Source organism: Peromyscus leucopus, chromosome 19 (assembly GCF_004664715.2).
Source record: "Peromyscus leucopus breed LL Stock chromosome 19, UCI_PerLeu_2.1, whole genome shotgun sequence".
Classification (NCBI taxonomy): Eukaryota; Metazoa; Chordata; class Mammalia; order Rodentia; family Cricetidae; genus Peromyscus; species Peromyscus leucopus.
Window position 1 is genome coordinate 63,069,885 of NC_051079.1, and position 25,320 is coordinate 63,095,204.

General features: G+C 51.8%; 1 protein-coding gene across 4 annotated transcripts in view; it reads right to left on the minus strand.

The window, feature by feature from the left end:
• Window positions 1-2,812: 2,812 nt before the first annotated feature.
• The window catches only part of Ctif (cap binding complex dependent translation initiation factor), a 264,453-nt gene continuing 241,945 nt past the window's right edge, over window positions 2,813-25,320 (minus strand). For all 4 annotated transcript variants that reach the window (XM_037197207.1, XM_028871951.2, XM_028871952.2 and 1 more), the window contains 2 exons: window positions 4,793-4,846; window positions 2,813-3,353 (listed from right to left, as the gene is read on the minus strand). In XM_037197207.1, the coding sequence (XP_037053102.1) occupies window positions 3,138-3,353; window positions 4,793-4,846 (270 nt within the window). In that variant the 3' untranslated portion in view covers window positions 2,813-3,137. The remainder of the gene's footprint in view (window positions 3,354-4,792; window positions 4,847-25,320) is intronic.

The following is a 25,320-nucleotide window of genomic DNA, read 5'->3' on the forward strand; positions in this document are numbered from 1 at the left end:
TGAGAGGAAAACAAGGACCGACTCGTACTGACAGGCAGGGGAGCCTGAAAAGGCTGGACATCAGATCATCATGGCCAGAGAGAGAGAGAGAGAGAGAGAGAGAGAGAGAGAGAGAGAGAGAGAGAGAGAGAGAGAGAGAGGAGACAGCCAGATACCTAGCTTTGCCTCCCGTTCATTCATTCAGAAGCAGGCTTTGATATGCTCTTCCTCTGGTGGCAGAGGAGGCTCTGGCCTGGGGAGAGGTCAGGGGTCTGTGGGTGCCTACATTCCCCCACTTCCTGCCTGAGTAGTCTCCCACAGGAAGCTACTCAGACTTGGAGATTTTAGGCTTTACTGTTGTTTCTTTAAAAAATAAATTAAAAAAAAAAAAAAAAAAGGTTTTCTTTCCATGTCTGAAAAAGTAGCAGGGTTCTGCATTTACAACAGACAGACAGCCGAAGTGTCAGATCAGGATGGGCCGGGAAGTGCTTTCAAGCAACTAGGCAAACAGTAAGTCTGGAGCCGCCGGGACACAACGTGTAATTAAAAATATATTTATATATGTATACATATTTATATCTTGCATCTTCATACTGGTCCTCTGGGCCCTCGAAGGGGCTGCTCTTGAGGCAAGACCCCCAAGAGGCCATTAAGAAGGAGCTGCTTTAGGTCCACGGTACCCACAAAGCCATGGTCTCCGCCTCTACACAGTGTTTGGGAGCCCCTGTATGTGAACCCAGTGAGGGGTCTAGGACACCTCCCCTACTCCTGTGACTTGAATCCCACCATCAGCCTCTTCCTTTCTCATGGTCCTGCTTCCTTCTTAGCAGATGCTTATGTCCATACGTGTGTGCGCATGCACACACACTCACACACACCACCCTGTGGACACCTGGGGAGCAGGCCTGTGCAAGCTCACCTGTGGCTCCCTGAAACTGCAGGGAGCAGGTGCCTGTGGACCTGGGCCGCCCAACTGTACAAGAGCAAGATTTCCCTGGTGTCTCCTTTGTGCATCTCATCTGCCCTGTTCTTCCCACAACATCACCTGTGGGGCTTGTAGCGTCCCCTGGGCTCCAGGCTCAACCTACGGGCTGGAATGGGAAACAAGGTAGCCAGAAGCAGAGAAGAGAAAGATGGAAAGGAGGACAAGGAGAGGAAAGAGATCAAAGCTGGCTGGGGTGCCATTGACCTCAAAACCTCTTCCCAGCAGATCTTTCAGAGGCCCTATCTTGGGACCAGAAGGTTTCACTTGGGGACAGCCAGAGCGAAATAGGGAACTCTCTTCCTTCCCCACTTCCCTTTCTGCCCTTCTAGACTTGAGTTAAGAGCGACCTTCCTCACTCTCATTCCAGCCAGCCTGATTTGACTAGGAAGCCTCAAGAGCAGTGGTTCTCAACCTTCCTCTGCTGTGACCCTCTAATGCAGTTCCTCATGTTGGGGTGACTCCCAACCATAAAATTGTTTTCGTTGCTACTTCATGACTGTAATTTTGCTACTGTCATGAATCGTAATGTAAATAAATATCTGATACGCAGGATGTCTGATACGCGACCCCTGGGAAAGGGTCATTTGGGGGTCTCAACCCATAGGTTGAGAACCACTGCTCAAAGGCCTCCAACACTGGGAAGCCACTGGGCTTGGACACGTTCCGGGGGAATCCTCAAAACATGGGTTCCCACTTTCCAGAGATGAGGCAGAGCAGCCACCAGGTACCACCCAGAGACCAGCCTCTTGGACTTAGCTGTATCCTCCTCTCTAGCCATCATAGAAGGGGTTGCTCCCTGGGACCAAAGCCTTTCAAGAAATCCTAGCACTGTTTCTAGCCTGAAGAAACTCCATCTGGCTGGCTGCCTCGTCACCTACCAAACTGTCCCAGTCGTGACCCAAGGATTTCCCTTCTCCCTCACAGCCTTGGAGGCTGTTCTAGGTCTTGCTTGGGATGAGGCGAGGGCGAGGGACAGCCCAGGAGTAAGGCTCCAAGACCTATGAAGCCAGCAGCAGCTCTTCCTTCAGCGGGTGCCTTGGAACAAGACTTGCATTTGGTTTTCATTTGCCAGCTTCAGTTCTGGCCCTGTTCGTCCTGACGGGGGGCCAGGGCAGGTCCTAAGGCAGTCCAGGAGACAGTATCAGCCCTTTGGAAGCTAGCCGTGGACAAGAGCAGAGGCACTGCAGGGCAGGGGCCCGGGGAACGCACGATTCCAGGGGGGACCCCCATTGGGGCAGAAGTTTCCAATTACTAGCTGGCTACTGACAAGCTGTTTGTGGCTAGATTCTTTCCAGAGGGGGCAGGGTTTGATCTCCCACTAATCAGGGGGTCCTGGAGGGGACGACTGTGTGATCACATTGAGGGCGTGTTCATTGAGAAGAGAGACTTCAAAGCATCGACTTTTGAAAAAAATAAAATAATAAAATAAAAGGGCGCAAGCTGACCTGTGAGCTCCAGCTCCCTTCTCTGCCTGAGGGAGCAGCGGGCCCAGGGGCTGGAGGCTGGGGGTCGGAGGAAGAAGCCCGAAGGTTGCGGGGTGGGCGGGGGGGCGGGGGAGCTTTCCCCCAGTTCCACTGGGGCTGACAAAGGCTGTCAATTATGGGCGGCTGGTGGGGACCGTGCCTGCCTTTGTCCTCCCAGACATCTGCTACGCGCTGCCTGCTGCCAGTTGGCGAGTGCGGCCGACAGCACGTGGGAACAATGAGAGCCGTCTCGACCCACTTTTTCAGCCTTCAGCCATCCTGGCTGACCCAAGCGGTGGCCAGAGGTGTGGGAGGCTGCGAGGCAGCTGGAGACAGTGAGGAGCGGCGGCAGAGGCTCCTCCCACAAAGCTCGGGGGGGGGGCGGGGGGCGGGGGGGAGATGGGTTGGAAGGCAGGGGGCGGGGAGGACCAGAGCTGAGGAGAGCAAGGGCGGGTGACCACCAGGACAAAGAAACATGCGTCCCTTGGTGTGAGCCGCCACATGCTCAGGCTGGGGAGGCTGCACAGGGGAGCTCTTCCGAGGGATCCAATCCCCTCCTCGGCTGGTTCCAGACTGGCCACTGCTGCTGCCTGCCTCCCTGCTCATTTCTTTTTCCCGCCAGGGCCACCCCTGTCCTTTCGCCTGTCCATCTGGCCCTGTGGCCCAGGGCCCCAGCTGCCTATGGGCTGCCTGCCAGGCCCCTTTGTCTGTCAGGCTGTCAGTTTCTGGATGGTCCTGTTGTAGTACTGCGTGATGGGGGGCGTCAGAGGGTTCCAGCTGTTGGCATGGAGCTCGATGACCTCCAGGAGCAGGGACCGGGTTAGCATGGACTCTGAGGGGCACAGCATCTTATCTCGAGCGCTGGCTAGGAGCTCCGTCATCATCTCAGGCAGCTGCTCCTCCAGCAGCCGGCCTGTGCTTTGTAGCTGTGGGCGAAAAGAGGGGTCAGGATGAGACTCGGACCCCATGATATGCACTCCTACCCCCACCCGCCCCAATCCTTGGCTAGGTAGGCTGGAGGCAAGGACCAAAAAGATCTGGATTGTCCTAGGGACATGCAGATCCAGGCAGGAATAGCCAACGGTGAGATGCTAAATTTAACAACCATCTGCCAGCAGGAATACCGGGAGCCAGGATATTGCCTGCTGCCCAGGCCTGACATCAACTCCCTAGCAACTCACCTCTTGTGTCTGCTACCCCGGAACCTCTCCTCCTGCAGGAAGCTTTCCCTGACTACACTTGGCCCCTCACTTGACCCCATGGTCTGCTCCCTTGGGAGATCAGGTATCTCTGTGGTAATTGCCATTCTCCAGGTACTTCTCTGGGAACAGATTAGTGATCGGTACTTATGTGCGTCTGCGTGGAACAGGAGGGGACATGGGATCTTTTTTTCTAACTTCAAACCTACCCCTAGCTCCAGAACTGACCTCTGCCCACATCTGTAAGGATAGGTAGGAGAGAAATATGAACTGAAGTAGAAGGCCAGTCGGGTGATCTTGGGAGAGCCATCAATCTTGAGGGGTGGACAAACCGGGCCAGGAGGAGTTCTCATCTTTGACTTCTGGCTATCAACTCCTGCAGGCCCCTTCCCATATAATCTGGACCCTCACTGCCACCACACCCTGGCCTTGTCACAAAGCCTTTCCTGACCTCTGGGACCCACTCTGACCTCCCTCCCCTGATTTCCATGGATATGTACTCTGTATGCACATTCCCATACATTCCCCAGGCATTGTGCGTGTGCCGGCCTTGAAGCCATCTGAAGGAATGACCTCGTCCTATCTTTCCCTCAAATCTTCCCAAGCACCCAAGCAGGTGCCCTGCTGGAGCCCAACAAGTAAACGTCATGACATCCCATCCAACCAAGACTGCTGTGCAGGCTCTTGGCACTCAGAAGCTCCTGTGTGCCACCCTGAGAGACTCTGGGCTATTTGTAGAGGGCAAGGATTTGCCCCAGAACCCAGCTAGCCTTGGAAGGAAGATTCTAGAAGTTCCAGTGTTCAGTGGCTGCACCTTGAGATCAAGAGCCTTCCAAGAGGCTAAGCCAATGTAGGAGATTCAATCCAGCAGTTGGCACCTTCTCCTAATTACATGCCATGGAAGTGAAGGGAGATCTTTGGGGACAGCAGGTCACCTGCAACGTCTTAAGTCACTAGTGTGGCATGCCTGATCCAAATAAGGGGAGGTCTTGGGACAGGGAAGTGGCCAGTGCCAGCCTGTGTTGATTCCTCTAGAGAACAATCCAGGACTAGCTCCACAGCCATCCCCCACTGCCCCACTGGTGAACAAGTGACTCTTGTTCCCTCAACTGTGAGGCCTGAGGGCACGCGCGTCTGGGGTTAGGCCGTCTGAGCCCACAGCTCACCTCCATGGAGCAGCACAGGACAGCATCTTCCTTCACATCCTGAGACTGCAAGAGCTGTAGAAGAGAGGACAGAGAAGGAAATGGTCAGGCCGAGCATCAGCGGCTAGCCGGGCAGGTGGGCCGCCGGCCTGCTCACTTCCGACCCAGCTTCGGTGCTGCTGCTGACCAGTCTCTGTCCTGGGTCAGGATCCAGGGCCTGGCTATGGGAGAGAGTTCAGCCGTCTACCTTCTCCACGGGCGCAACACTGCAAACTCAAAGCCAGCTGGGGCCCATCCACAGTGAGGGCTTTTTAACCAAGGCTATGGCCAGGCTTTCCTCTACCTGTCTCCTCTCAATGTCTCTCTTTAGAAATTGAGGCACGACTCGTCTAATATAAAATTTACCATTAAAAAAATTTTTTTTTTGAGACAGAAGCTCATATGTTCCAAGATGGCCTTGAATTTGCGATGTAATTGAGGATGACCTCCAATTCCTGTCTCTATTGCCTAAGTTTTGGTATTAGAGGTGTGTACCACCATGTCTTGACTATTTTTTTCATTTGAGACAGGGTTTCATACTACAGGGCAGGGTGGCCTCCGACTAGCCATCCTCCTGCCTCAGCCTCCCCAAAGCTGAGATCACAGGTGTGGATGCTACATTTGGCTCAAATTCAGCATTTTCAGTATATAACTGCATGCCTCACACGCATCTCAGTTCTGGTTCCGCTCCTTGTATTTTTGTCCCTGAGGACTCTAGGCCACCCCATAACCACAGACCTCGCTGTTCTACCCTACTCAGGCCCCTCCCACACATGACTCTTCTGATAGGCTTCCTCCTAGCGGTCTGGTGGGTGACTGATTGCCCCTATCCAGTCCCCACTGACGTCTCTCTGCGGCCCCTGACGTCTGTATCTTCATTGTGTGTCTGTTGTCTTTTTCCTCCATCAGAAACGAAGCTCAATACGTTCGGGGCCTAATTTGTCCACCATCGTCCCCAGCCCTTGGCCCAGGTGCTTAGTCAACAGAAAATATTTGCCAATAAGAGTCTTTGGGAAGCAGGAAGACAGCCTGCCGATCTGCGGGAGGCAATAGAAGTGCCATTTTAAGAGGCCACTGCCTTCAGGGCAGTGATGCATGTCATCTTGAGAAGGTAACAGTGAGGGAGATGTGAAGAGCACCATCTCACACAGCTCTCTCATCAGGAAGGACATGGTGCAGAGTCACAACCCATGCTTCGGCAAACGCACGGCTCCTGTCCAGTGCCATCCAGGGCAGCATTTCTCAACCTGGGGGTCACGACTCCCTCGGGTAGTCAAATGACTCTTTCACAGGGGTCACATATCAGATAGTCTGCATATCAGATATTCACATTGCGATTCATAAGAGTAGCAAAATTATAGCTATGAAGTAGCGATGAAAATAATATTGTGGTTGGGGGGGGTCATCACAACATGAGGAACTGTATTAAGGGGCTGCAGCGTCAGGAAGGTAGAGAACCAGTGCTCCAGGGCAACATGGTGCTAATCAACAACTTCGTAGCCTCTGACGTAGCATGGCTTCCAGGACTTTCTTCTGAGCATGTACCCACATACATCATACAATATACCCAGGATCTACTTCATTCTATACAGCCAAGGACAGACGGTGGCTCGGACACCCGAGATGTCTACACAGAGGACTGTGTAGCACACAGCAGTCTCTTCCCTCCATACGGCTGTCTGCTTCTGGAATTCTCTTGACTTTTGTCCCAGGGCCGCAGCTCCTTATAGAGAGCCCAGGAGGCTTCACTGAGCTCGTGTCTGGGGGGTGTTCTGAGAGCCACACATGGGTCTCTCATCTGGGTGACTCAGGAAACCAGAGCGAAGGTTAGGAAACACGGTCCGGAAAAAATTGAGGGGGGTGGCATTTCACCTTGTAGCAGGGCCAGCATGCCATCTAGCCCCACTCCAGCAGGAGCTGATCCCAAGGTCTGGAAGGGTCTAGTGACCTCTGGGTTGGAGGGAGAGATATGCCTGCTTTTGTTTCCACTATAGGGAAGACAGAGGCTAGCATAAGGTGAGCTCGGCATAGCTCTGGAACCCCTGCTGTGGCGAACATCCCTCACGTGTCCCCCACTCCCCATCAGGGTAGGGGCTAGCCGGAGAAAATCCTTAAACTGAAAACAGCTGGCTGGGTAGGGTGATGCACACCTGTAATGTCCGCACTCGCTGTGGCAGGGGGATGTGGAGTGTAAGGCCAGTTTGGACTACACCGTGAGAGTCCACCTCAAAACAAACAAAAACCGCAAATCCAATTGCTGTAGAAATTACAATAAGTTAAATAAAATGCTATAGAAATTCCAAGGAAGGCAGAAGAGGAGGTTTCTAGGGGAGGGGACTGGAGACTGTGTGTGTGTGTCGGGGTGGGGGCTGGGGGATGTTGGCCACTGTGTAGGGAGGAAGAGACACTGGGGTCTGGAGCCAAGTGAAAGGCAGGCTCATTGTGCATCAATTGAAGGCTGTTGCGGTAGGTACTCGAGGCAGGTTTCTCACGGCATACGCAGGTGTGTGCCCGGGTCACGTTTGGTCCTAAGGTCAGCTTCTGTGGGCCTGTAGTATCTCCCCATAAGAGTCTACCAGGCAGGCTGTGGTGGTGGCGGCGGCAGCACATGCCTTTAATCCTAGTACTTGGGAGGCAGAAGCAGGCAGATCTCTGTGAGTTCGAGGCCAGCCTGGGCTACAGAGTGAATGACAGGAAAGGTGCCAAAACTACACAGAGAAACCCTGTCTCAGAAAAAAAAAATCCCAATTTTGGGGCTGGAGAGATGGCTCAGTGGTTAAGAGCACTGGCTGCTCTTCCAGAAGACCCGGGTTCAATTCCCAGCACCCACAAGGCAGCTCACAACTGCCTATAACTCCAGTTCCAGGGGATCTGACACCTTCATATCAATGCACATGAAATAAAGTTAAATAAATTATTAAAAAAAAAAGTCTGCCAGGTTTAGTGACAAGTGAGACGATGTTATAGGAAATTCCTCAAAAAGCCAGGGCCTGAGAAGCAGTGACCACTGTGAAACGTGCTGTCCCCACTACCCCTGGAAAGTGGACTTCCCCACTTCCGGTAATGCCGCAGGGAAAGCCGCCTGCAGCTTTGAGGCCTGCTGGCAGAGTGCTGTGACCCCTGAGCCAACAGCATCTCCTCACCTCCTCTTCTACCCAGGACCTGCTTGCCTGCCTTTGGCCTTCTGGGACAGGATGAGGCTCCGCTGTCTGTCTCTCCATGCTCCTTCCTTTATTCCTCTACTCTTTTCCTATTATCTATGTGAGTGTACGATGTCCCCGGCTCCCTAAAGACTGCTGTACCACTTCCACCCCCTCAGGGCATGTGTCCCTCGCTCAGGACAGGGAAGACTGCTCCGGACTCCCAAGCAGAGCTGTGGGAGGGTTCTTTCTTCCAACCTTATCTCTTACTCGGCTGCTGGGAAAGTCTGTGCTTAGCCAAAAACCACATCGTGTGACAGGCCCTGCCGCACACAGGCCTGCTGGGCTTTCTCGAGGAAGTTCCTGAGAGCTGTGTCTTCACCGTGGCTGCATACAGAGAGGACAGGAAGGAGAGGATGGGGAGGCGCCTCAGTTCGTGAAGTGCCTGCCTCACAACCATGAGGACCTGAGTTGGAGCCCCAGAACCTGGGTTAACATGCCAAGTTCAACTGGGGCACATTTGTAATGTCAGCGCTGGAGAGGTTCACTTAAAGAACTTGCCTTGCCAGGGGTAGGGTGGTGGTGGTGGTGGTGGTGGTGGTGGTGGTGGTGGTGGTGGTGGTGGTGGTGGTGGTGCACACCTTTAATCCCAGCACTCGTGAGGTAGAGGCAGGCAGATCTCTGTGAGTTCGAGGCCAGCCTGGTCTACAGAGCGAGATTCAGGACAGGCACCAAAACTACAGGGAGAAACCCTGTCTCAAAAAACAAAAACAAAAACAACAACAACAACAACAAAAAAGAACTTGCCTCAAAAAATAAGAAGACATTTGACATTGACCTGCTCATCCCTTAAATGCAGACTGACTTCTTGATGTTGAACATGGATGCCTAGACCCTAGTGATGACTACAGCAACAGCTTCTTCTTCTTCCTTCTTTGACCTCTGAGGGTGCCTTGCTCTGCTCCATGGATAGTCGACAAGTCCCCACTTACTGCTTTTCATGGTAACAAGAGGCTCGCCTGCCTCATTCAGAGAGGGTTCCCTCCCTGGAACCCCTTTGTGTATATCCTCCCAGGTTGAGCAGACCCATCGGCGGCTCCCTAGTAGCCACTTCTGGACTTGCCCTTTGTGGGTATCATAGACATCTTTCCACGTGCAGAGCCTTTCCATTCTTCTGCCTTGGCCCTGAGTTCCTGCTTCGTGTTCCCTTTCTCTAAGTCTGAGTTCCCAAGGGGACAGCTAGGTTCTGGATAAGAGAAGCCTGTTTGTATGCCGAGGGGCCAAGCACTTCTCTTATTTATGTATATTCTACTTGAGATTTTTCAGGAGATAGTTGCTTGAACTCAAAGGTTAATCTCTAAAAGGAGCAGCCACTTGAGTAGACAGAAGTCTGGTGTACTTCTTCATGGCTATATAATTGAAAGTAGTTAAAGGCAGAGAAACCCAAGTGTCCCTCACTGGGGAGAAGGGTAAACAAACGGTCCATCTCTACAAGGGAATATTATTCAGCTCTTCTAAAAGGAATTGTGCCATGTTCCATCCCTTCAGTGAACCTTCAAGACCCAGCTGAAGGGAAATAGCCTGGCACAAAAGAACAAACACAGTATGATTCTACTTAGATGAGGGACTGAGAACAGACAAATTCATAGAGGCAGAAAGCAGACGGCTAACAGGAACTGGAACGTGGGATGGGGAGCTATTCAGTGGAGACAGGTTTTCTACTGGGGGAAACATAAAGACTCTCTGGAGCTGGTAGGGATGATTACAGAGCAATGTGAAACAGCTTAATTCTGTAGAAGTATACTTAAAATGGTAAATATTATGTTATGTGTATTTTACCGCAACAAAACTGGCTATTTAAAAAAAAAAGACAGTGACCAGGGCAGGACCCTCTGGGAGAATAGACTATCCTTCTGAGCCACCACTCTTAGAAAGAAGGGCTACATCAATGGAGGACCAGCGTGGTCCAGTCTCAGGGTGAAGGTCTGGGCAGGGAAGAGGTTACCCCTCATCCAAGTCTCTGGCATAGGGAGGGATGTGGGCGGGCTGGGGCAAGCAAGCCACCCGCACCCTTCACCGTGAAATGTGTTTCTTGGACGAGAATCCAAGGCAATTGTACGAGCCCACACAGTGTTTGTTAGGAAGCGAATGCATTCCTGCGCTATTGTCTCTGCTGGAGCCTTGTTGTGGGCACACCCATCACATCCTCCCTCAGGGAGAAGAAGCTGAGGTGCTCCAGCCAGGCTGTGGGAGGCCTGACAGTAACTAGAGAAAGAGCATCCCCGAGTCCCCGGGGGAAGGGCCATGGGGCATGGGCATGCTGCCCAAGGCGTGCCCAGGATGGAACCAGGCTGGCTTTTGGGATGCCACCCAGCAGGGAGAGAGAGAAAGAAGGTGCTGACGGAAGGAACTGCGGGGCTGCCTGGATGGCTTGGTAGGGGTGAGCAAGGAGACCACAGTTCCGTGTCTCACTAGATAGGGTGTCAACCTGAGGCACGCTGGCCAGCCCTTCCTGACCACCCCAGCTCTCCACAGGCGCATCCTGCAGTCTCGGAGAACAGGCCCAGCTGCCTCCTACACTACAGCCAGTGCTGGCCCTGACCCTGTTGTCAGTAGTGTTGGTTCTGGGTGGGCTGGGGGAAGCAAGGGGGGGGGGGCGGGTACAGGATAAAGAAGTTTATAGAGTACACTGGCTACCTTGCTGGAGAGCAGAGCTCATCAGAATGCCCTGACTGGCTGCCTGTGCCTATGGAAGGATCAAGGCTTGTAAGGACAAAAATCAAAGTGTGGAAGAAGTTGAAGGCCAGAAAGATTAAAAAGGAGATCAAAGGACTGGAGGTGGAGGACACCTCAGAGATGGGCAAACACTGACAGTGGAAAGAAAGGAGAAAGAAAGAACGGGAAGAAGACACAGCCCCAGTGCATGGCTCATGGGACGCTGGGCGGGGGACTTCATAGCCACCCGTACTGTCGGGGTGCCTTTCAGTTGCCAGAACCAGTCTATCCTATGCCTTTGCTGGCTCTGAACCTACATCACAGACAATTCTAAAAGACAACACAGGAACTGATACTCACAGTAACGACCTTGAGTCATCGAGAAGAGGGTCAATTACGTCTGGCTCTCTCTGTTCAGGGAGACAGATACTCCATCGAGAAAGCTATCATCAAAAATATGCAGCAGGCTGGGAGTCAAGATCTGCCACTCACCCACAGTCACCCAGGGCATGCCACTTAATCATGCTGTGCCTCAGCTTCCTCACCCGAGAATGGGGATAACATCTGCCTCACTGTTTTGAGAGTCAACCGAGATAATACACAGGCAAGAGCTTTGAAAAGTGCAAAGCCTGATTCAAACGCAAGGTGTTATTATTATGATTACATTTATATCTTTATAAACATATATCTTCCCTGCAGATCCCAACACACTTTGTACCCTCGTGACACTCTTGTGGAGACAGGCAAAGGCCACAGGCATTATTATCTCTACTTAATAGACAGAGAAACCGAGCCTCAGTAGTTAAATGGCTTGCATAAGCCAGACAGACAGCGAGTCTGAGCAGAGCTAGACAGAGCTCAGAGTCCTGGGTCAGCATCCTCTCCCTTAGAGAACGTTTTTCATTTCCCCCAGACTAGATAATTTTTAGTTTGAAAGCTGAAACTCATAATTCTTAATTCTGCTGACTAGTGACAACAACCAACCTGGGCTTTCACAAAATTGAATTGATTTTGCCTGTTCTTTGATTGCACTGGTGACATCTGATTATTTGTCAATACACTCTATCCTTTCATCCATCTGCTTACCCATTCATCCATCACTCTTCCCTATCCATTCACCCACCCTTCTATCTACACATCAACTCGCCTGCTCCTCCATCCACCCATCCATCAATCTTCCCATCCATCCATCCATCCATCCATCCATCCATCCATCCATCCATCCATCCATCCATCCACCCATCCACCCACCCATCCATCTTCCCATCCATCTTCCCATCCATCCATCCACCCACCCACCCATCCATCCATCCATCCACCCACCCATCCATCTTCCCATCCATCTTCCCATCCATCCATCCACCCACCCACCCATCCATCTTCCCATCCATTCATCCATCCATCCATCCATCCATCCATCCATCCATCCATCCATCCATCCATCCATCTTCCCATCCCTTCCTTCCTTCCTTCCTTCCTTCCTTCCTTCCTTCCTTCCTTCCTTCCTTCCAAATATACACAAGTTAAGACTATGAGTAAGCAGAGTTCACTAATGCACTGACCAGTGTGCCAACAATGTGCTAAGATACCTAAAATACACAGGCCTGGGGGTAGGAGGATGTAGTATGACCAGCAAGGCCAGGGCTACATATTAATAAGCTCTAGATGCCATGCTACTCAGTTTGCTTTTTTTTTTTTTTTTTTTTAAATCTCAAAGTTCTGGAGAGCCCCTGAAAGATTTTAAATGGGGGCTAGCAGATGATACTTGCATTTAACAAAGGTCTTCTCTTGCACAGAGAGAACAAACTAGAACCAGGAAGCTTGGGGTAGGCCCAGAGGCAACAAGCCCAGTAAGAGGCTGCCATGTGAAACTGCGGTGGCTTGGATTGAGGCAGGCATAAAGGGAGGATCATGTCAAAGAGAGACTAGATGTACAGTGAGTAAGGGGGAGGGGGGAGGGCGTGGCATATAGAAGCTGGGTTGCTCCCAGGCTTGAAGCTTGATCTACTGCATAAATGGCAATGCCACCAATGGTATGGGAAGGCGGGAGCTGGAGTGGCCTTGGAGGGTGGCTAGTGAGAAAATGGCCACCTGGCCCAGGGTCAGTCAGGCCATAGGTGTACATGAGGAGACCTGGAGGATACATGGACTAAGAAGAGAAGGTAAGGTGTCTAACCTTGGAATGGCTAAAGGAGAAGAGAGGAGGAGCCCTAGGGGAGGAAGAGGAGGGTGGTCAGAGAGCTAAGTAGAACAAGAGGAAGTAGCGTCATGGAAGCCAGGATTTCCAGGAAGTACAGGTCAACAGGCCAAATGCTTGGAGAGGTCAAGTAAGATGAACAATGACCACAGTGCCCTGGACTTAGTGATTAGGAAAGAGAGGGCGACTTTTGCCATGATGACATCAGTGGGTGACAGAGGCAGGCAGGAGCTGGGGATCGGGCCTGGAGAATGGCAGGGTGGCCCAAAGTACACCTAGAAAGAATCTATCTTTGCTGGTTTTTTTTTTTTTAACTGGAGACCCCACCCCCCATCCCATCTGTCTCTCTCCCTCTCTCCCCAGTCTCTCTTGTTTGCCTTCAGACCCTGTCTGCGGAAGAGAAGAAGAGAATGGTCTTGGGTTGACAGGGATGTGTGTGTGGAGGCAGGAGGATCCGTAGCCTCTTTAAAGGTTTCAGATCGGATTAGATTGGACAGAATTAGGAGAGAGGAGGATCAAGTATGTGGATCAGCCTTGGATAAGAGCAGGGCTGTGTACGGTGCCCGTGTAGACGGAGGCAGGGCTGTGTACGGTGCCTGTGTGTAGATGCTCATGCTGCTCACCCAGTGGGTACAGTTACAGAGTCAGCATGCCACATGTTCACTTCTTAGCGTTATCAGTCTGCGCTACCTGCATTTCAGATACCCCCCACGAGGGGAATTTCCCCTAATATCACTTGTCTATTACCCTAACAAGGAGTCTTGGTAGGGTGGCCAGGGTCAGATGTCAAGGAAGTGCATGCTTCTGCCCTGGCATTCTGTCCAAGCCCGAGGTCTGGCTACCAGCCTTCTAATGGAGGCGAGCAGACACCCTCGCTGTGGAGCAGGCGCCCAGCGGGAATAATTAGTTTCCTTCTTGCAAACCTCCCCTACAAAGCGGCCACACTCAATGTCACATGGGGGGTAGTGCTTCGTCCCACAGCTGGCCCCGGGGAGTGGAAATGTAATCTGGAGCCCTGAGCAGACACTGAATCCTTCTGTAGACACCAGAGCCAGGGGCCACAGCTCCAGTGGCTCCTCTTGGGGGCCAAACCCTGGTCAGTGGCCTGGATAGGAGGGAGTTCTGTTCAGAATCGCTGTGGCTGTGAATTCCCAGGATCCTGGGGTCGTGTGGAACACCAGGGAAGTCAGCCGGGTCTGCAGCCAATGCCTCCCAGCATTGCCTGTGGTACCCTTCCCAGTCCTTTCCAGAAGCCACTTGTCTCTTCTGTTTCGAGTTATCCCAGTATCTACCCATCTTGCTTCAAGGGCGGACAGGAGACACTTGGAGGTAGCTCTCAGGTTTCCCTTTTAATGAGGGGGGGGGGTCTCCTGAGCCCTGCACATCACCTTTGGGTTCCTCACCTGTAACCTGCTTGACATTTTCAGTGCGTGTTTTAGGTGCTCTGTGTACATTTTAAAACCTTCCCACCCCGGTTAGACCCAACGCCATCTCTCATGCCGGAAGGGCAGAAACAGGCTAGAACCGAGATAACTAACGTCCTTCCCCTAGAGAACACAGAAGGTGGGGAAATGGGATTTGAACCCAGGTCTCGTCTGGCTTCAAAGTCAAAGTGGCTTTAGCTACTGCTACCCAGCAAATGGCACAGAATTAGGCTGAAAGTGAGAGGCCAGGGGGAGGTGGGCGACTGCACCCCTGGTTTGCTTGGGATGCTCTCAGCTTTTACCTCTAGTTCGGAAGCCATTAGTGCCAGCGCCACTTCCCTTCTCCCGACGGCCCTGCTTTGGGTAGTGCTTCACAGGGCCGGGGAGAAAAGGCCATTCCACGTCTTCCCCCGGTTCCGAGTCTTCAGCAATGAAGTGGGCCAGAGCTCCTGCCTTTCTCTGAGGTTGATTGAGCATGTGGATGGGGAGGAAGGCTTGGGGCTGCCAATGCCCCTTCTCTATGATGGGGTGCTTACCATTGGAGAGGAGGAGGAGGATACCTGCACCCTGGACCTCACCGGAGCCTGCCTGCCAATCCCCTCGACCCTGGTCTCCCATCCCCACACAAGGAACACAGCGAGACTGGGATGCAGTCATGACAACCGGCACACCACGGCGCTGTAGCAAATAAAGACAACAAAGCAGGCATTCTCTCGGCCGCCTGGGGGGCAGCTTAGCCTAGGGAGCCAGGCACAGGGGCCATCGCGGACTGTCACCCATCACATTATCCTCTGAAGGAATGGAATAACTAGCTTGTGTCTGACTCAGCACCGAATAGTTCTCTGAGTCAGGGAGGGTTAAGGCTGGCTGGAGGCCAGGCCTGGGGCTCTGGGTGGGTGGCCAGACTCCCCAACTAGGGCCAAAGTGGGAACTCCTGGGTCCGTCTCACCATGCTGGGACCCTGAGAAGAACAAAGAGAAAAAAAGCAGGGCAGTGGAGGGGGCCTGGCTGCCCGCTGCCCTCTGCCCCTAGCTGGGCCTCCTCCCTGCCCTGGCCCCTGCCTCCCCCACCTCCACTCGCCCAAGGCCTGGCCTTGACCTTGCTAGGCTTTGCAGGGAGGGTGTGACAGCCTCTGGGTAAAGGGACCTAGCTGCTGCAAAGGCATTTTCCGCTTTCTAAAGTAAACAATCAAACAGGAAATTAATCGAAAAACCCACATCAACGGAAGGTTCAGGTTGTGATTTTCACAGTCCCAGAGCCAGGAAATTCAAGGTTATAGTTCCCATAGCAACTCGCCTGTAGAATGAGTGACTGCTGGGCTGGAATAAGGCCTTGAAGAGTCAAGCAGGCCAGTCCTCTGCCTCCAAGGAGCATCCCCAGCAGCAAGTCTGAATGTCTCGGGTAGACTGCTGATCTGAAGTGGGATGGGATGCATGGGCAAGCTCAAGGCTAGGAAGTACTCTTGGTGTTCACAGTTAAGGTCCTATGAGCTGGCAATCATAGATTTCTGGGGGTTTCACACTGTTCTATGCTGCTGTATTTCCACTGCCTATGAGATGGGAAAGATTCTCAGAGAGGTTGTCTACCTCACAGGCTTCATCCCCAAGCGAGCAGCGGCTGTACTGTGCCTATCCTCATTCACAGCCCCCTGGCTCACTCACTGCCATCTCCGGGCCACTTCATTGGCCTTAGACTCTTTCATTATTGACTCTGGACCCATCCCAATGGCTACGTCTCCTGTGAGAAACATCTCATTTCAGTGACAGGCCCAGAGGCTTCAAGAGCAGCCCCCAAGATGACACCATCTTTCCTGCCCCACCCCCCTCTGCAGGATCAAATATACAATATTAAAATATTAGTCTCCATGCACCTTCATGGTTCTGGTGATGGTAACAAGGTAGCTACTGAACCAGAAGCAAACCTTCCTTTTTAAGTGGGAGGGGGCCGGGCATCTTGGGTGGGGTTTTCTTTTGTGTGTGTACAGAGGAGTCCCCACAGGAAAGGACAAGAGGGTGTTGGAGTTCAACCTCTGGCGGAAACGGCCTGGAATCCTTCCCTAGACGTCATACCGCCCTCCTGTTTGATATGGCCACTGACAGCCCCCTGGCCTTACCAGTGGGACCCAGAAGAGGAACCCTTTCCAAGTTGTAGCTGTAGCTTCCTGGGCACTAGGCCTGTGGCAGAGGGCACCCAGCCACCTGCCCAGCTGCCAGCCTGGCGCTTTAGCCAGCGCCTGAAGTGAGCATGACTGGGGCAAGTGAGAAGCGGCGCCTGCCCGGGAGACGCAGTGTCTCCCTGATTTCCTAACAGGCCCAGCGCCGTGCCAGGGCCCCATGGGCAGCTCACCAGGTCCGGCCTCACTTGCGAAACTGTCCTTTCCTCTTATGGAATGAGCTTCCTAGGGGTGGCTATGCTGTGCTCTAGCCACCGGGAGTCACTAGGCTGCAAGGGCACTAGCCGGGTCACACCTACCCGTCCCCTCCTCCTTTCCCTGCGTCCCTCTGGTCCACATGCAGCAGCAGCAGCTCAGGGACAGCATGCCTCCTCCTCGAGGAGCATGATGTTCCCTTTCACAACACCAGACAACTAGATTTAATCACCAGAGAGGGCGGGGGAGGCGGCCATCAGCGGAGTGGAGACTTCTCCTATCTTAAACCTGAGGACCCTGCAGTAAAGAGAGACGCCCACTTGTTACAGAGGAAGTGGCTCACTCTGCCCACGGGCCCTAATTTATAGATGGAGGCCCAAGATAATCTGGGTGGGCTGTTCTATCCACCTTTCCCTGTACCCACCAGGAAGAAGCATCTTAGAGATTCTGTGTGGCAGGCCTACATCGACACGCTGCAATCTGTTCTTCCAATAGCAGGGGGCACAACCCACCTCATCATCTATGGGAGTGGATGAGAAAGTGACTAACAAGGACCCCGAGGAACAGAAGCAGTCACATTCTTCTGCCGTTTGGAAAGAATAACCAAACCAGACTAAAAAAAACTGTATTTAAACTGTTTTCTCCCGCATGGCAAGGTTAGCTTGCTGCATTTAAGAATGAACATAAAGACAGGCATGGTGGGCCAGCACGCCTTTAATCCCGGCAGTTGGGAGGCAGAGGCCGGCGGATCTCTGTGTGAGTTCGAGGCCAGCCTGCTCTACACTGCAAGCTTCAAGACAGTCAGAGCTACACAGAGGAACTTTGCCTCAAACAACAACAACAAAACCCCCAAAACCATAAATGCCCACAGCTACCTGGATCCTAATCAGGGGGTGTGGTCTTCCTGTGATGGAGCAGGTTTGGCGGCAGAAGCCACACTACAGAAGCTGGACTGAGGGACTGTCCCTTGGGTGACAGAACCCAGCTGGCTCCTTGGTGGGTTAGTGTGTGAAGGCAGTGACTACCAACGAGGCAGGACAGCTGGGCCTGGGACAAGTCAGCTCTGTTCATGTTCAGGGAATAATAGGGCTGTGCTAAAGGCATAATTAGCATTGTGCTCACAGTGGCAGGCACCCAGCAGAAGGACAGACAGGCCTGGGCTGAGAAAAGGGCCTGGGGCCACTTGGGGACCTTAGAAGCGATTCAGGGAGCACTCTGCCAAGTCCCAGAGACTTAGAGATAAGAGAATTTAATTGGCACCTGGAAATTTGTTTGGCTTTCAAGCCTTCCCCTTAGCAAGGTAGAAACTTCTTAATAACGGGGCAGTGCTATCACAGTTGGGATGATCTTTCCAGATGAATAAGCCTCCAGTCAATAGTCTTTTTCTCCACGCTTTCTTTCTGTGCTCAACTGACTGTGTCTCAAGGAGATAAAGTGCTTAGCATGGCATTTCTGCTACCTGGCTCACTTCCATCAGGGCCTGCCTTCTCCTCCCTCCTCTTGTGGAGTTCTTTCTAGCCAAGATCATCTGCACACAGGCCTATTGAGCTGTCCTGTTCTCACCTCTGGCTTCCGACGGTCATTCCCTCTGCTGAGCACACCTTCTTCCGTCCAGGCTCTGCTTCCTAGACTCCTCACAAGCCTCCTCCCCCTCCCTCCTCTCTACTTCTCTTCCTTCCTCTTCTTCTCCCTTTCCCCCTGTTCCTTGAAGTCTTCCTAAATGCTGCCTCTGGTATCTGCATAGGCTGGATTTCTTCACATTGTTCACGCTGGGTTTTTGCCTACCTGGTCCTCTTGGAAGACCTTAAGATGGTTTTAATGAAAGTTTGGACTCTTGGAGGCAACGCTACTCCAAAGGGCCTCTCAGTGACCAAGAGGCTTAGAGTATGATAGATCTTGTCTTCAACTTTTTCACAGGTAGGAAAGTACCTGTCCGTCCATCTGTCCATCTATCCATTCATCCATCCATCCGTCCGTCCGTCTGTCCATCCATCCACCCACCCACCTATCCATCCATCTATCCATCCATCCACTGATCCACCCACCCTCCCACTCACCTATCCATCCATCCATCCATCCATCCATCCACCCACCTATCCATCCATCCATCCATCCATCCATCCATCCATCCCCCCACCATCCATCCATCTACCTACCCACCCACCCATCCATCCAATAAAGAGGTCCAGAGCCCAGGAAAAGGCTGCAGGTTACAGAGGAAGATTGACTGATCCTAATCCTAACTGATCCTAATCCTAACTCCGCCATTCACTTAGACTGTACAATTTAGTGGTCACCTCTCTGGGCCTCGGCTTTCTAATCTGTAATGCGGCCAGAGTAACATTCTCTTCCTCCGTGGATTGCTGCAGGGATGAAGACAGACACTCACATGGACCAGTTGGAACAATAGCTAGTGTACAGCAAGCTCAGCACCACCAGCGGCAGCTCGTCACTCATCACTAAGTGGACTTCATGGGGCACAGGACGATGGTGTGATGACAGGCAGGGCTCTCTCACCCGTGTGGAGGAGGAGGCTCAGACAAGCCTTCCCAGGGAGAGCCCTTTCTGGGGAGAGCAGGGAAAGGGTAGAAAAGAATGAAGAAAAGAGTATTCTAGACAGGGAGGCTTCCCTCACACCAGTGGTCTACAGTGTTGGCAGAGGAGATGGAAACAGGGGGTGAGGGGTGGAGGATGGAGGTGTGGTTAGAACACTGGTTAGTAACTCGGACAGGAGGTACAGTGGCCTAGCTGAGCTACAGAGAGAGAATAAAGTGACCAGATTCAGGATAGTAGCAAAAGTCGTCCACAGTCCCTGGGACCTGGCAGGTTCAGGAGGGGACAGGGTGAGAGTCAGATGCAGCTTTGGGCTTAGAAGGTGGCCCTTCCCTGCAAAGAGGTGCCGAGGTGGGTCCATCAGGCGTTAGAAGTCAGAGGGGGTCTGTGGACAGGCCAGGGTGCAGGGTTAGGGAGATAGATGGGCACAGGTCTGGCAGCACAGATCTGGGGTTGCGTGGTTAGTCTGGAGGAGCTATTGATCCTGAATAGCTCCTGGGATGGTACCCCCCCCCCCCAACCACTGCAGCTACGGCTGCCCATCCCTTGGCCATAGTCCAGTCTCTCGTCAAGTCTCCCATACTGCACTGTGCGCCCTTGGCTCTGAGGAGGTGATCTCAGGGTGCACCCACGAGTATGTACACTCTGCTTGCCTATGCCCGTGCTTCAGACGTGACCAGGAAAAGGACAGTAGCTTCAGGGAGACAAAACAATCAACTTTATTTCTCTTCATCTCCATGTTGGCGGACAGTTGGGAAGTAAGAGTCTTTTGAGGAGCAGGAGGGAGGAGTTAGGGAGAATGCCCGCCTCCCCTGAGCAAAATCCACGGGCAGGGGCCCCATGGACCACCAGTGAAGCTGTCTGGAGGGAGGATCTGACCGGGCCGTGGGAGGATGGAGCTCAGGAGCGGTCCTGGCTGGGGAAGCAAAGGGAAGTCCCGGCATAAAGGAACCTACAGGGAACTAGAGGCCCTCAGCCTACGGGTCATTTAGACCAGGGGTGCTCAGCCATCGATGACTGGCATTTGTGTCATAGCATTCGCTGTTGGGGTGGCTTCTTGTGCAGAATAGAATGCCCCATAGCATCTCAACTTCTATTCATCAGATACCACCAGAAACTCTTAGTAGTGACAACCCCCGATTACATCTAGACCTTGCCAAATACTCATAGCTGAGAATCATGGCTGCACATGAAGTAATACCCAGAACCCCTGTGCCCTTCTGTACTCTGCTTTTCATATGGGCATTTGGTCTACAGAGCTAAGAATGGCTTTCACATTTTTTTTAATGCGTTCTTCTTCTTTTTTTTTTCCTTCTTATTTTTTTTTAATGTGCCTTGGTGTCTTGTCTGCATGTGTGCCTTTGTGAGGGTGTCAGATCCCCTGGAACTAGAATTACAGACAGTTGTGAGCTGCCATGTGGGTGCTGGGAATCGAACATGGGATGGGTTCTTTAAAAGAGCAGCTAGTGCTCTTAACCACTACACCATCTCTCCAGCCCAGCTTTCACATTTTTAAATAGCTGAGGAAAATGCATTTGACTACACTGTAAAAAAATTATATGAAACTCAAATTTCAGCACCCATAAAAAATTGTGCAGGGGTAGTCATGCTCATTCATTTCCATTTTATTCATAAGGCAGGCATGGCGACATAGTCCTCAGGACGGTGAAGCAGGAGGGTTGCTAGTTCAAGTCCAGCCTAGGCTATGTAGTGAGTCTCAAAACAGTAACGATGATAACAATGAGAAAGTCTAGAGAGTATCATCTGTAGCTGCTTTTGAGAGATGACAGCTGAGCCGAAAACAGTCCCGTGGCATTGGTAAATACAAGTAGGTATCCCTTATCCAAAATGTTTGGGGTCAAATGTATTTTGGATGTCTGAGGTTTTTTTTTTTCTTTTTCTCCTTCTCCTCCTTCCAATTTTTGAATATTTCACACCCCTGAGTTATCTTGGGGATGGGACCCAAGTCTAAACATGAGATTCATTTATGTCTCATATATACCATATAGATGCACAGCCTGAAGATAATTCTATATAGCATTTAAAATAATTTGGTGCATGAAATAAAGTTTCATAGCATGGAATTTTCCAGCTGTGGCTTCTTAGAGGTATACAAAACATCTAGGAATTTGGAGTACTATGGATTTTCAGATACTGGAAGTTTAACACATATGTTGGACTTATCAAGGACTATGCTGTTTGTTGGCTTGGTGGGGCAGAAGCCACCCAGGGAGACAGCATGTAAGGGGCTCCGTTGAAAGTCCTAGCTCTACAGAGGAGCGCAGGGAAGTGTGGGGCAGGGTCCCGCATTAAGGGCGGGTTTCTCCCCTTGAACTCACGGATATGAACAAATTGCCACAGAGGTAGTGTATGTGATATAGGAGATAAGACAGACTTATGAGAGGACCCTAGGAGGAGGAGGAGAGGTCTGGTACCCTGGAGTTGGGGCCATCACCCCGGTGGACAGACGACCCAAATGAGGTGGGACCCAGGCAGATCCACTGGAGCCATCAATCAGGCAGCCTGGTCAGTCTGTGGGCTCGTAAGGGAATTAAAGCCAGCCGAGGCTATGCAAGCAGACTTAGACAGCAGCTTGGGATGGGAAGAGAGACACTTAAATCGGGCTTTAGGATTATTTTAAAGTCTTACACTATTATTTGCGTTTATGTATAAACGACTTTCTTCAGCTCTGTGCTAACTTGGTAGTGAAATTACATAGAGAGTCTGCAAAGGGGTGGTTTTATAACTCCTTTTAACTTTTCTCAGCTGGACATCTTTGAGAAGACTTTTTATTTAAATGTAACACATGCAAAAATGTGCCTAAATTCTAAGTGTTTGGATGTATTTCCGTAAAGAGAATGCCAGGTCAAGAAATAGAACCAGAGTCGCCCTTCGAGTCAAGGAACCCTTCCCTGAGGCCACTGCTGCCTGCTGAGGCTGGAGCCTGGCCCTGCGTTTGGAAACCCCAGCTCTATAGTAAACCCGGGGTAAGCACAGGGATGCTGGGGACTGTGGTGGCCAGTGCCTGGCATGGCAGCAGCTTTCCCAGCCGCACCTGTTCTGGGCTATTCTGCCGAGGTGTTTTCTTCCTGGAGCATCGTCAGATTACGGGGATTGTTGGGGCAAGGAAGGGGTTTTAGTCCCAGGATTTCTGGCTGATGACAGAAATTCAGATCTGAATGAGACATCTCTAATGCGCTCCAGGACACATGGCGGGGAGGGCTTGACGCCAGTGCCTCGCAACTCACTACGGAGTTGGAGGTTTTTTGTTTTTCATGCCGGGAATGGAAGCTAGGTGTTGTACATGTGAAACAGGTGTTCGACCACCACGCTACACCACTCAGCGCCATGTCTGACTTTCTTGGCAACACTGAACCCTCTGAAGATTGATGGGAAACTAGCTACCTCTCCCAGAAAAATGTATACACCCAGGTTCACAGATGTTCGTATCCAAATTCAGTGGGTTCCCAGAACCTGAGGGCCACACTGGAGTACCAAGTACGTGGGTGTAACACCTTCTCACACTAAATCATCAGTGGGAATGCTTCAGCAGCATGGAGGGCAACTGCTCCATAGGGTAGCCAACACAGTAATGGCCTCCTCTGTCACTGGGAAGATCATGTGCCCTTATGGGCAACTGAATGGTTAAGGGATCATCAGCCTGGATGATCAATAAAGATACAATAACACTCTCTACCATGTGTCAGATACTTGGCAAGTTGGATTTCTCATTCCTGCACGAGCTAGGCGGGTACCGGGGCTTTGTCCCTCTTTACTGATGAAACGGAACTTGCCCCAGGTCCCAGCTAACACCGATAGTGTGGGATCTTCAAATCCTGCTAGTCTAACCATCTGATGTCCCTTTCTTTACTCTATTGCCCTCCTCCCAGAGGGCACTTTTGGCTTCCCTCTGGGTTCTGCCCTGCAGATCCCCACAGCTGGCTAGAGTTTCTCATGAAGACAGTTCAGTGTACCCAGCTTCACTTGTGGGAAATGACTCACCAGAGCCCTGCCATACTTGGGACTCCAGGGGACACATACACACTTCCTGTGTCTCAGATAGAGAGCTCTGGGTAGTGTGAGCTGGCAGGGCAAATCTCTGAGAGTAGCTAGAAACAGATTTAAAAAAAAAAAAAATCTAGCTCTGCATCCCAGGGGGAGAAGGAGCCATACAGTTTTGTCACCCGGGTCTTAGCTTTGTCATCTAAGAGACAGGGGTGGAGGCTGGACTGGATTGTGGCACCAGGACGAGGTCCTTCTTGCTACAGCATCTGCATGCCTGGGAACCTGTAAATTCTCCCTGTGACAGCGATTCTCACTTCAATGTGTAGCAAAAAAACTCCTGAATGGGGATTTCCCGGTTGAGAAACACAGATCTAGATCAGGGTCGGTAAACTACAGCCACCAAGCAGATCTGGCCAAGGCTTGTTTTTCACAGCTCGTGAGCTAAGAACGGGTTTCATGGTTTTAGACGGTAGGGGAGAACTTTAAAGTGCTCCTCCTTCAAAAGACAGTGCTGCGACACATACGGATTATACACAGTTCAGATGTCAGTGTCCATCAATGAGGTCTTAGGAAGTACAGCCACGGCTCAAGCTGCTCTGGAGCCTCCAGGAAAGTTGCTGCTTGTATGGCAAGGCACAGGGCTATGGTTGGACATGGTTTTGCCCATTGGCCCACGAAGTCTACAATGCATTTACTATATATATGGTCTAGTGTTCAATATGCTCTGTTGGTTGGCTGATCTGTGGGAAGGAGAAGAGAGGGGAGAGGAAGAGGAGAGGGAGGAAAATGGCCACTAGCAGCTTTCTGAAACCCAGGGAGCCCGGCTCTACACTGAGCAACCCTTGGCCTTCTGCACGTGGCCGTGCTGACGGTGATCTTGAAGGCTTCTATTAAGCAATCAAGACCCAACGACGCCTATATGCAAACCTGAAATTTCACTTGTAGAGTAGGGGCCTTGGATGGAAGTCCCCTGTCCTGCCCAGAGGACAGGATTCAGGCAGCCAGGCAAGCTTTAATTCATGTGAGGTTTTCTGGGTAACGGGGCTAATGACATTCCCTACCCCTTTCAAACAGCTTTGACCACCCTTTTCCTTCAGGGGTACCCACTTTTCTCCCTCTCCTTCCCCAATGCGAACATCCCTGGAAAGGTCACTTCATACCCCCGACCCCTAAGACCACATGGCTATGACAGGAAAATCCATGGGTCTGAGCAGGAGTATGAACAGGTGGGTGAGGCATTTAGCAATGGCCTTCAAGGGAAAAGGCCTCTTTCTCAGAGTGCTGAAGGCTCCCCTGGCCCCCTACATTAAAATCCACTTCTTCCCATCAGCAAGAGGCCACCATTATTCCCCAGACAGCCCTGTCCACCCCTCTACCCCCCCTGCAAGGCCTCCTGCTTACAGAGTTAGCCAAGCAAGTCTTGACTCTGGCCCTGGGATTCCAGGTATTTCCCCAGCCGCACCTCATCTAATTGCTTTCCAGTCAGCTAATCCTTGGCCACGCCCTCAGCTCCAGCCAGGCAAGGCACTTCAGTGTGGCCGGCAGAGTTTCTGAGACTTCCCATGGCACGGGGCCAAGCCCAGGGAAGCCTCTGGACTCCCCTTGCCCAAACCACATCCTCCCTGCCCTTCCCCACACCTCAAAACCTCCTCTGACTACGATTTCCAAACCAAGCGGAACGCAGGCCAGCCCAGACTCAAAGCAGCAGACCAATTCCTTCCCTTCCTGTCCCCAGCCCCGAGGACTGGTCATATGCCGCTCTGGGCGAAGTACTGCGAGCCAAAAGGGAACTTGTACCTACAGGTCTAGTCTCTGGACTAATTGTTCTAAGCAGGGCTTCAGCCTTGATTTGAGGAGAATTAGTTACAGCCTGCGTGTTTGTGTTTCCACAGAGTGTTTGCATTTCCTAAGTCTAGCTTTCAACCCTGGGAAACCAGATTCAGCAAATACTTCTATGTTTTAATACCTCTGAGCAAGGGAGAAGGTCTTAATTACAGAAATGGTGGCCCCAAGTAATCAAGAGGGTAGTGGAAGAAAGGGCCAATTGTGCCTTCTCCGTAGGGGGCGTCGTAGGGAGCCACTGTGGGTTCTGCTCTGAGCCCTCTCAT